General features: G+C 46.0%; 1 protein-coding gene across 2 annotated transcripts; it reads left to right on the top strand.

Moving 5' to 3' along the window:
- Positions 1 to 827: 827 nt before the first annotated feature.
- plcd4b (phospholipase C, delta 4b) lies at positions 828 to 12,304 on the top strand. Of its 2 annotated transcripts, XM_034561172.1 has the most exons (16): positions 828 to 1,101; positions 3,159 to 3,239; positions 3,313 to 3,471; positions 4,675 to 4,903; positions 5,075 to 5,204; positions 5,286 to 5,517; positions 6,139 to 6,340; positions 6,468 to 6,612; positions 7,573 to 7,725; positions 8,388 to 8,561; positions 9,476 to 9,632; positions 9,759 to 9,875; positions 10,706 to 10,884; positions 10,966 to 11,098; positions 11,252 to 11,401; positions 11,497 to 12,304. In XM_034561172.1, the coding sequence occupies exons 2-16, from the start codon at positions 3,221 to 3,223 to the stop codon at positions 11,586 to 11,588; spliced, it is 2,271 nt and encodes a 756-aa protein (XP_034417063.1). In that variant the 5' UTR covers positions 828 to 1,101; positions 3,159 to 3,220; the 3' UTR covers positions 11,589 to 12,304. The 2 variants fall into 2 exon arrangements, with proteins under 2 accessions (XP_034417063.1, XP_034417062.1); XM_034561171.1 differs by having other exon boundaries at positions 883 to 1,101; positions 4,675 to 5,204; positions 11,497 to 12,284.
- The last annotated feature ends 4 nt before the right edge of the window (positions 12,305 to 12,308 follow it).

Here is a 12,308-nt window from a genome sequence, read left to right as displayed (position 1 = left end):
AGGAAAGAGCTGCCGTGTCAAATGGACGAGTGCATTAGTGCCACTAGTTTTTGAGAGTAGGGGAAAGTGATGCCTGCGTCGCTATTAGAGATTCAGGCATCCACACAGACTACCAATGCAGGTTCACGTGCATGTTGGTACAGCAAAGACATATAGATGAAAAACATATAGAAAGACATAGATTAAAGACATCTAGAAAGACATAAAGACATAGATTAAAGACATCTAGATGAAAGACATATAGAAAGACATAGATTAAAGACATCTAGAAAGACATAGATTAAAGACATCTAGATGAAAGACATAGATTAAAGACATATAGAAAGACATATAGATGAAAGACACATAGAAAGACATATAGATGAAATACATCTAGATTAAAGACATCTAGAAAGACATATAGATTAAAGACATCTAGAAAGACATATAGATGAAAGACATCTAGATGAAAGCTGTGTCCAAAAGGTTGTCTCTCTGTGGCATACAGTCCAGCCCTTTATCATCCTTGGCTCAGACTATGGCCATCTTTCATGCACTGTAGGTATTTCTCATTGTATTCTAATTGGGCTTCATTCCCCCGACACCTCAAACCGTTTACCGTGGATTGGATTAGCCGGTAATCGGCGCCGATGCAGAAACACAAGTGACTGCAGAGCCTGGGCCATTACCCAAAGGACGAGGCGAGGCCGGCTGAGGGGAGTGAACCTCTTCCCACCGCCAGATGCAGCGAGGGGGTCTGCGGATGGCCGAGTGAGGGAGTGGCAGGAAAGGAAGGAAGGCTGTGGGGGGAGAGGGAGGGAGGGAGGAGGGGGGAGGGGCGTGCGGCAGCAGTGACTAGGGAATCGGGTTTCCCAGACCCAGTGAGAGGGGAGGAGGCTGAGCCAGATTTCCCTGAAGACACTCCCCAGTCTGTTAATGCCCGGAGCTCATCTAACGGTCACTGGACTCTCCTTCGGGTCTGGATCTCATGCGTACGGGGGCCAGTGTGACATACCCCGAGTCGAGTCTCGGGCCGGCCATCCAGGGCCCTACCCCCCTCGGTATTTGAGGGCCTCTCTGGAGGTCTGGCTCACAATACCCCCAGTGGGACCTTCACTTTTGGTAAGTCTAACTCTTTAATACACAAATTGTAGTTGGACCGACTCGTTCTTTCTCTCTTGCATATGGGCTTTGCTGATGTGATGCTTTTTTTTCTGGCTCATTTTTCTGCCTCTGGTTCTAATTTACAGTCCTCCCTCCGAGCCAGAGTTATATATATATATTATTTATTGGATGCACGCTGCCTTTTCACTTGTGTGTGTGTGTGTGTAGAAATCTTCACATGATTGTGTGTCCTGATCAGGACACAGATCCGACTGTACGGGGCGAAGATGTTGGATACAACGGATTTAAACCCAGACTACAAGACTTCATAACTGACTTGTGTATTCCCAATGCGGCTGTTAGTCATGTGTTTGTCTGTGTGTGTGTGTGTGTGTGTGTGCGTGTGTGTGTGCGTGCGTGTGTGTGTGTGCGTGCGCGTGCGGTCAGTGGTCAGTGAATTCCCTGAAGAAGCGGCCTCGCGTGACTCACTCATCCCGCCTGAGGAGAGCGCACATCCACAACAAAAAACGCATGACCCCCCCCCCCCCAAAAATAATATAAAACATTGCAGCTTTAAAAGTCTGAGGAGGAAGGGTGGGGGGGGGGTGAACCTCACTGGGATGTGAAAAAAGCTCTTTGACGTGGCCCCGCGGTGAACACACAACACGTTTATGGAGCAAATAACTGTGGAAAATAAGCCTCACGTCTTTCACGTCTTCTCCCCCTTTTCCTTTTCAGTAGGAATGAGATATTAAAAGTGTGTGTGACTGCAAAGAGCATTCCTGTCAGTCATACTGTGGTGAGAACTCTGGCTACTTTTCTCTTCAACTTGCCAGTGGAAACACACACACACACACACACACACGCACACACACACACACACACACACACACACACACACACACACACACACACACAACCCAAGACTAGATCTTGTTATTTCAGGAGACAATGAAAGGAAAGGATATCTGTCAGACGGGAATAAAAAACCTTCCCTCTCTGGAAGTGTTTGATCCACGTTTTCTATCTTTTTTCTATCTTTTCTATCTTTTTTTTAAGTAGTCACTTTTGTTGGGAAATTATAATGATCATTATGATATACCTGATGGTATCAAAAACGGCATTATCATAGTTATAAAGCATGATGAGTTTTTACGAGTGCTCATTACTATAATGTAGTGCCATAAGCAGATTGTAGTGCCGCGTGTTAATAATGCATTACAGACATGGCGGTCGTAAACCATCATAACATGGCAACATGGTCACCATGACAATGCACGTTAAGCAGGGGGCATATTCACCATATTCACCAAAAGTTATGTTAAAAATGAGCTAATAAAACACAAGCTGAAGTGGATGGGAATCGTACCCGATCCAACAGCAATATGGCATCCAATATGTGTGGAGACATTTCAGTCCAAACCAAAAGCATTAACCTCACTGTGTCACGGGATACATCCTCAGGAAACCATGAACCACACGATGATTTTAGAACCAATGGAGTTACATAAAATACATTAAACATGTCTTGATTGCACTGATTGACTGCGTTCTCTTGGATTGAGTTGCTCTGCCCATCGTGAATGACGACTGAGGGTCAGCAGGTTAGCAGGTCTGTCAATCAGAGGATCAGAGGTTCAATCCCCGCCTCCGCTAGCCCTCGTCGATGTGCCCTTGAGCAAGACTTTTAACCCCGAATTGCTCCCCGTAGCCGTGTGCGCATGAGTGTAAGTCGCTTTGGATAAAAGCGTCAGCTAAATGTAATGTAATGTAATCAATGATGAAAGTACGATGGTGTGAGCGAATCAATATTTAAAAGCTACCTTGGCATTTAGGGCCCGAAGTTGACTAAATCCTTGTCGGATTGCATCTTCTTTTTTTTATGGTATATTAAGCACTAAAGTTTTGTAGAACTATTTCAATTTGAAAGAAGGTGAAAGTCCGTCCCGGCAAAAACCTTTCCGTGGGAAATTAAAGATTCATATTGTGCTGTTTTTATTTGTATTTACGTAGTTTATGCATCGGTGGAATGAACACAGAGCTTTAAAAAAAAAAACCATTTTGTTTGCAAACAGGGGGAAAGCATCTGGAACAATTCTCCACACGCATTTCCTTTTGGCATGATTCAAGAATAGCAATGGATCCTGAAGGTTCACGTGAGTAAAACGAATCTGTTACACATACACGCTTTACGTGCGCACACTAACCCGAGCCCTGACCCCGGCGCAGGCGTCCAAGATGACCCAGACGTCAAGGTGATGATGGCGGGGTCGACTCTGAGAAAAGTCAAGTCCAAATCGTGGAAGAAGCAGCGCCATTTCCGCCTCCTGGAGGACGGCCTGACGATCTGGTACAAGTCCAGATGGGCGGGCAGAGGCCACAGCACCTGTGAGTACCGGAGTGTGTGTGACCTCGTCGTACCTGGACCTCATACACTGTTGTTCAAGTTCAGTGACATTGTGGGGCTTGACCTTTACCTCGGTCCAAAGCTTATTAAAAACGATATAAATACTCTAGCTAAAGGAATAGTGTGACATTTTTTGGAAATACATTAAGGATCAACGCCACTCTCAAGTCTGTCTGGTGCATAGGAAGCTACAGCTAGCAGTGGGATAGCTTAGCTTAGCAAATTGGACGGGGTCCAGTGTGGTTGATACGCATATATATTTTCTCCAGCCTCTGAAGGCACTTCATGGCGGTCGGTGGAGGAGTAAAAACAGGTCAATGACGTGTTCTGGCACTGGCAGTCTGGAAGTGGTTTTGAAGTTTTTGAAGGAACAGCTGCTTGGGCCAGTGACAGGTTGAAGACGTGGTCGGTCGAGACCTCAGTCAGCTGCCCGGCCCAGGCCACGAGCACGCGTCCGGGATTCTAAAACATGCATCAAAGTTTTTTTAAGTTCAGGGAAGGGAGGCATCACTGGTTGTTTTTGTTGTTGTTTTCTTGGTAATCGTCAAGTTAAGACGTGCAGGTACGGCAAATCTTGTTTCCATCTGACAGAGCCAGGCTAGCTATTCCACGCTGATTCCCATCGTTATGCTAAGCTAAGCTAAGCTACATAGAGTGGCTACATATTCCAATGACGGTGGTATCTTTGGGGCCGTCCTGGGGCCCCCAGAAGCCCCAAATGGTGCCACTAAAGTACAATACCATCCAAAAATGTACCTTCATTATTCAACCCTGTGTCGTCGGTCTTTCGACAGAAACCCTTGTGTTTGAGATCGTGTCTTAGTTGTCTTAGTTTACGTTGGGTTCACTCGGATAAAGTTTGATCAAATTGCCTCAAAGTACTGAACTCGCATACAACTTGGGGTCAGGCAGGTTTCTGGGTGTTTTGTGAAAGTAACGTAGCTGCCATGTACACAGGCGGTCATCAGGAGCCCAGCAAAAATACACTTGTCCAGGGCGCCCACTGCAGTTTAATGCAGATGTGGTGTAGTCCAATATAAACCGGCCTTAAAGGGTCCACAACAACAATGGTTCCTAACCCCGCCTAAGCTCAATAAAACCTAAAAGCTGTCCACAGAAGCTTATTTAAATACCCATTAAAAACAGTGTAACCTTTAACCATCCACACACCCGTCATGTCTCAGTCTCCGTCACCGAGGTGGAGGCTGTGCGTGAGGGCCACCAGTCGGAGGTCCTGCTGAGCGTCGCCGAGGAGTTCCCCGCCGACGTCTGCTTCACCTTGGTGTTTCACGGTCGCCAGGGCAACCTGGACCTCGTGACCGAGACGCCGGAGGAAGCCAAGGCCTGGATCCGGGGAGTGCGCAAGCTGATTCACAAGGCCCAAACCATGGACGAGAAGGAGCGGCTGGACCAGTATCCTTTTTCCTGTCGTGCATTTACTGTGTCTGGTGCTCCAAGACCACAGATAAAAAAAAATAAAAAAACATTATCAAGTCTCCAGCTGATGATAACAATTTTGAATGAAGTTCCTCTTGATCCACGACACTCGAGAGCCGGCGTTTTTTCCCCTCAGCGTCTCCTCAGGTGGGTCTGGGACTGGTTTCAGAGAGCCGACAAGAACAAAGACGGGAAGATGAATTTCAAAGAGGTGCGGACGCTGCTGAAGATGATGAACGTGGACATGGATGAGGAACATGCTCTGCATCTCTTCACGGTGAGCTTTTGGCGCTTTTTGGAGGTCTAACTGTGTCCAAACCCAGACACCACGGGAATAAAAGCACCTTAATTCCCACAGATGGCCGACAAGTCGGAGAGCGGCTCTTTGGAAATCGAGCAGTTTGTCCATTTCTACAAGATGCTGACCCAGAGGGACGAAGTGTGGAAGGTGTTCCAGGACTACGCCGAAGACGGAGAGAAGTTAATGCTGAACGAGCTGGAGAACTTCCTGAGCATAGAGCAGCACGAGGGCGAGCAGAGCTCCCAGCATGCCCGGGAGCTAATCGACCGCTACGAACCATCCGGATCAGGTGAAGGTAGCATGTGCATGATATCTGAGGAAGATGGGGGGGGGGAGGTGCAATACATCCACACGTGATCGATGCGATAATAGGAATATATATGAGATGTTCTAATGCGGTAGCGTGAATGCAGTCGTTAGCAGTAAAGAGCTAACAGTAGGCTACAAACAAACGACACCGTGGCCACCTGAGCACGAGTAGCCAACAACGAGGCTGCGATGACATGCTGGAGCCACTTGATAGCACCTGCCGCTTTTTTAGACGCTTTAAAGCTACGGATCTTATTACGTAGAACAGAGTTTTAAAACCTCTTAAACTTAACCTCAGACTTTCATTTCATTAATCTAAACCAAAAACCAATAATAAAAATAAAAAAACTCTGACTTTGAAAAGAGGGAAGTGAATTTCCTGGTTTTAGGACTAGGACCAAAATACACAGTGATCCCTGGAGCCAAACCAATAGCATTGACTTTCTTTTCAGTCTACTTATACTTATTAAACTCCAGCACCTCTTCAAAGACTTATACCGTGTGACCTGCACCGCTTGACCTGTGGATAGTCCTGAAGTCAAGAGCCTTTTAGCCCGAGTCGAGGTGCTTCTCATAACCCCAAAACACCCAATCTGTGCAGCCAAGAAGCAGAGCGCCATGTCGCTGGACGGCTTCCAGATCTACCTGTGCTCACTGGAGGGCTCCGTATTTAAACCCGAGCATCGGGAGCTTCACCAGGACATGAGCCAGCCGCTTTGCCACTACTTCATCTCTTCCTCGCACAACACCTACCTCCTGGAGGACCAGCTGCGAGGACAGAGCAGCCTGGAGGCATACATCCAGTGAGTACTACACACACACACACACACACACACACGGTAGATTGACAGTAGTAGATTGATATGCAACAGACACGTTTACCTGATGCTGTGTGTGTGTGTGTGTGTGTGTGTGTGTGTGTGTGTTTAGAGCCCTGAAGAGAGGCTGCCGTTGTGTGGAGGTGGACTGCTGGGACGGCAGTGACGGGGAACCCGTCGTGTATCACGGTCACACTTGGACTTCTAAGATTCTCTTTAGAGACGTTGTTTCAACGCTGAAGGAATACGCCTTCAAGGTGAGCACAGAAAACATCTTTCATTTAGAAATAGTCCCCGTAAAAACTCTTGATAGGGTTTGTCTGTGGGTTACACGGAATTGTTTTTTTTACAAAAAAAAAAAATATTTGTCTATTGATATTCTTCAATGTTGTGAGCACCACAAACACAATCTAAAGTGAAAAGTAAAAGAGCAGTGGTTAACACACAAGGAGCAGTGGATAGCACACAAGGAGCAGTGGGTAACACACAAGGAGCAGTGGGTAACACACAAGGAGCAGTGGGTAACACACAAGGAACAAGGAACAGTGGGTAACACACAAGGAGCAGTGGGTAACACACAAGGAGCAGTGGGTAGCACACAAGGAGCAGTGGTTAGCACACAAGGAGCAGTGGGTAACACACAAGGAGCAGTGGGTAACACACAAGGAGCACACAAGGAGCAGTGGTTAGCACACAAGGAGCAGTGGGTAGCACACAAGGAGCAGTGGGTAGCACACAAGGAGCAGTGGGTAACACACAAGGAGCAGTGGGTAGCACACAAGGAGCAGTGGGTAGCACACAAGGAGCAGTGGGTAACACACAAGGAGCAGTGGTTAACACACAAGGAGCAGTGGGTAACACACAAGGAGCAGTGGGTAACACACAAGGAGCACACAAGGAGCAGTGGTTAGCACACAAGGAGCAGTGGGTAACACACAAGGAGCAGTGGGTAACACACAAGGAACAAGGAACAGTGGGTAACACACAAGGAGCAGTGGGTAGCACACAAGGAGCAGTGGTTAGCACACAAGGAGCAGTGGGTAACACACAAGGAGCAGTGGGTAACACACAAGGAGCACACAAGGAGCAGTGGTTAGCACACAAGGAGCAGTGGGTAACACACAAGGAGCAGTGGGTAGCACACAAGGAGCAGTGGGTAACACACAAGGAGCAGAAACCATTTGAAGGCCACTGGTCTCCTCTTTCCTGTGTGATAGGCGTCGGACTTCCCAGTCATCCTGTCTCTGGAGAATCACTGTGGTGTGGAGCAGCAGACGCTCATGGCCCAGCACCTCACTCAGATCCTGGGTGACACACTCCTCAGCGCCCCGCTGGACGGGCAGCTCCCTCAACAGCTCCCTTCTCCACAGGTGAGAATCTGTCCGGAGATTTGGGGCTCAAGCCCCGAATGATTTCTAAAAATTTTTTTTTAAAACTACCCTCAACTTTGTTGCTGTCATTTCCTGGGAATTTTATTTTGAGCTGATAAGCAAACAACAAAGCTGTTGCAGCTGAAAATAGCGACGCCGTTACGTTCATTTCTGATTAAACATTTTAAATGATGAGAACATTCAAGCTTTGAGTCTTTAGGAATGAAATGTAGTCGGACAACGTTTGATCTGAAGGAAACTAGACGAAGGCGATCCGTCTTCCGCTCACCCTGAAAGCCTAAGTCCTCTTTTCCATTAGAGCACTTAAGAACAATCGATGCTAACCCGGAGTAATGGCACAGGCATGCTGTGCGCAGGAACTCCACGGTGCATTTAGGCGATCTAATCGTGCTGCATTTAGTTAGGAGACACGGCAAAGTGCTCTGGGAGTCGTCTGTGACATTTTGAGAGTTCATTGTCGATTCGTCACGCGTTGCGTCACTCGTTCGGCGCCCCGTTACGATGACATCGTTGGATCTCTTCGTGTAACTGGATTTAAACAAGTCCTCAGAGCTACTTCCAAATGAAGTGGAGGCAGTTTGTCTCAATGCTGGGGGGGGGGGGAATGTAACAATCCACTTCATTTTGTGTGTCCATCGCAGGAACTGAGGGGGAAGATTCTGCTGAAGGCCAAGAAGATCAGCGATCCGGGAGACTGCGTCGACGAAACCCCGACGGACGAAGTCAGCGATGAGGAGGAGATGGCCAACGACGATGCCGAGAGCCCGTCCACAGAGGACCCGCCGCCTGCCGAGTGTGCAAATGAAACGGGGAAGGTACATGAACGCCATACGTCACGATATTTGGTTTAATTCAAGAAACCTGATTTATTTTAGCGCGATTGGACCAACGGCTCGTAAGTGGAGACATTTTGAAAGACGACAAGACAGCTTGATTATAGAGAGAGAGAGAGAGAGAGAGAGAGACAGGAAACTGGGTAAGAGACGGTGAGGCGAGACTGTGGGAGGAGGAGGGAGATAGTGAACAGAAACAGGAAGCCATTGATTGTGCGTCTCCTCGGCTGCAAGGAGAAATCAGCATGTCCCAGCTGGGCGGTGAGTGATTAATTGGAAGCATTTTGTGGCTTTAATGATTTTAATTAGAGGCGATGAAGGGGAGAGAGTTGAATTGTTGTTGTTTGGCGACGATTTATTTGATTCTGCAATATTCAAGGGCAAATATATTCGTTTTCAGTTTTCAGACTTGCATTTTGGGTTGTCTGCTCGAATATATGCTTTACTGTTAAAAAAAAAACCACATTCATTCTCCCACTGTCTGAAAATGGGAGAATCATATAGTGCATATTTACAGAGGCGCTTCTCAAGTCATGGGCGTCATATTCTAAAGAGCCGGCGTCAAAACGCTGACTCGGTCGTCTTATTTCACAGTTTGTGGGTCGGTGGGCACTACTAGCAAATATATAAATGATATATAGTGCTGAATATGGACATAGTTGGGTAATAATTGCTCATAATGAATGAAATAACTAAAGACAGCGTTTGAATATGTCCGCTTCTGAGGATTGAAACAACATGGCGGCTGCTTGTTTACGCTAGTTGCACATTTTCTGCAGATATATTAGAAGATTACTGGAAACAACTTAACATATGCATCAATTGCATTGCACTACATTTGTGTGTAACGGCTCATTTAGCTTCTTTTTTTTTTTTTTAATTCTCCACTTTTGCAGAAATCCAAGTCCAAACTGTCCCGGGATCTGTCCGACCTGGTGGTTTACTGCAAGAGCGTGCACTTCCATGGCTTTGAGCACGCTCGTGCACACGCCCAATGCTACGAGATGTCCTCTTTCTCTGAGTCCAAGGCCAAGAGGCTCGCGAAGGACGCAGGTGAACATGAACACGACCACGTGTAACAAAGAGTATCTTTCCTTTTACATTATTATATTATATATAATGATATCTGAGCCATAGATGGAGGAGTAGTGGGTTAATCCTCTGCAAACCTTCCTCCAGGGACAGATTTTGTGCAGTACAACGCACGTCATCTGAGCAGGATCTACCCCGGAGGCCTCAGGACGGACTCCTCCAACTACAACCCGCAGGAGATGTGGAATGTTGGCAACCAGATAGGTGAGCCCCCCAAATATGAATAGCACACACAACTGCAACATAAAATAATACCATCGCTGCTGGATGAAAACAATGTAACTTCCTAATGCGATGCATCTTTAACATCTGAGGATTCATTTTTTTTAAAACCCCATTAAATCATTGTTTGACTTTAAATCACGTTGCAAGCTTTAGAACTAGCTGAGATTACGAAAGATTACTTATGAGCTTAACTTAACGTCACTCTAGATTTTATTTCATTCTATTGCATATACTGTACTCATCGTGCAAAAAGGCCCATTTCAGAAGAATGTCAATTATATTATTAAATTTGAACTATTGACGCATTAATGTGTTCATTACTTTAATGTTGCAGTTGGTAAAGTTGGAGCTAATTCAAATGACTTTATGCAGCATCTGTGCCGCTTAATCTCCAAATGTATGCCGTCATTTATTAGTCAAATGTATATTTTTTTATTAATTATTCATCTAATCTGCGAGAGACTGAAGTTATCAAATAAACCTAATGGAGTAAAAACTACAACATCTTCCTCCAAAAGTGCAGCAGAGTAGAAGTATAATGTAGCATTAAATGGTGCTTAAATACTCAAGTACAGTACAGTTACCTCGAGATGTTGAAACGGAGGTCTGGACCAGCGGCTGGAGGACGCTTCCTGTCACGAGGCCGCCGGCTCTGGATGCAAGTCCTCTGCTGGACTTCTCGCATGAACTTTGATGGCTAGATTACAGAATCTGGTTCTTGGAAATCACGTGATGCAGCCAAAAAATAAGAGACGTGAAATACATTATCTCCATTCTGTTGTTTTTTCTTCTTCTTCCTCAAAAAAAAGTGGCTCTGAACTTCCAGACCGCCGGTCTAGAAATGGACCTGAACGACGGGCTGTTCGGGCAGAACGGAGGCTGCGGCTACGTCCTCAAGCCGGACTTCATGCGAGACGGCAGCACTCGGTTCGGTCCAGAGAAGCCCGGAGAGCGGCGAGGCTACCGACCGCTCCGCCTATCCATACAGGTTTCAAGACTGCAATATTTTTCTTCTGTGCGACTACGATAACGGCGGCGTCCTCATCTAATACGCCGATGTGCTCATCAGGTGATCAGCGGGCAGCAGCTCCCCAAGGTGAACCAGAAAGAGGGCTCTATCGTAGACCCCCTGGTCAGAGTGGAGATCTATGGGGTGCCCCAGGACCAGGCCAAGGAAGAGACCAGTCACATCAACAACAACGGTGAGAGCATGGGCCCTTTTTATTTTGCATATGGCTTTTGATGATCAATGTGAAAAGTATGAGATACTATATTTGGAGATATAAAAAAGAAAATAAATAAAAGTGTCCTCCCTTGTTGGTCACGCTCGCTCCTCTACTGCCCTCTACCTGCAGGTTTCAACCCGGTGTGGAACGAGACCTTAAACTTCGTCGTCCACGCCCCCGAGCTGGCCTTGGTCCGCTTCGAGGTGGAGGACTACGACAAGGCGTCCAGGAACGACTTCATCGGACAGCTCACGCTTCCGTTCGCGTGCATTCAAGCAGGTGAGTCGCGAAGCAGCGCTCATTAAATATGTCCATTCGATGACACGTTGCCTGAAGAGAACCAGATGCAAAAATCCAGTCTTTTCCCCTTCCAGGCTATCGTCACATTCATCTGCTCTCCAAAGATGGAACCGCGATCCCTCCCTCCTCCCTCTTTGTCAACGTCAGCATCTCCGAGCTCACATGAAGAAAGTCCAATCTGAGGATGCGAGAGGACCAGAAGGACGCACCGTTGCTTTTTATCTGATATTGGGGCGTTTGCCAGTAGGTTAACTTAAAGGTGCAATGTGTAAAGGTCAAGGTCAAGCGTTTTTTAAATTAAGAACAGAGGAGAAATGGAAAAGAAGCAACGCAATGCTAAACATTGATCCGTACCGCAAAAAAACATTCCAAAAGGATTCGATTCATATTTTTTTACGTGGGTTTTTCTTGCTAACGTGAAGATTTTAAGATGACGGTGTTATTTTGTATCACTTGGTCCAGATTTGGGACGTACACATTGCACCTCTGAAAAAAGGGTAAAAAGATACTGCGTAGGACTAAAAACATGTCAAATATGAGCAATTTTAAATTCAACTTTTTTCTTTTTAGAAATATTGCCTTCAGGGCTTTTAAATTTTTTTTTTTATTATTATTGGCTGGGGAATGAGGGGAACTTGAAGGATGACTGCATGTCTAGAATTTAAAAAAATATATATATATACCCGTCAGACATTAAATGTATTGTATATAACCAGTATTATAAACCTACTATTATGAATTACTCAGAACTTTGCATTATGATGATAAGTGCCTGCTCAGGTTATTTCTATTAACCAATGTACTAATTCCACACGGTCATGTTGTGTATAATGTAAATTAATGTACATAGGCCTGTAAATACATGCATTTCATTGCATTCCAATAC

This window comes from Cyclopterus lumpus, chromosome 21 (assembly GCF_009769545.1).
Source record: "Cyclopterus lumpus isolate fCycLum1 chromosome 21, fCycLum1.pri, whole genome shotgun sequence".
NCBI classification, from domain to species: domain Eukaryota; kingdom Metazoa; phylum Chordata; class Actinopteri; order Perciformes; family Cyclopteridae; genus Cyclopterus; species Cyclopterus lumpus.
The sequence above is the reverse complement of the archived record's forward strand: the minus strand, read 5'-3'. Positions and strand labels throughout refer to the sequence as shown.

Excerpts from the sequence above, each read along its gene's own strand:
- plcd4b (XM_034561171.1), top strand. Across the intron at positions 3,472-4,674 it reads GGGCAGAGGCCACAGCACCT|TCTCCGTCACCGAGGTGGAG; the intron begins GTGAGTACCGGA and ends GTCATGTCTCAG. Across the intron at positions 6,613-7,572 it reads TGAAGGAATACGCCTTCAAG|GCGTCGGACTTCCCAGTCAT; the intron begins GTGAGCACAGAA and ends CCTGTGTGATAG.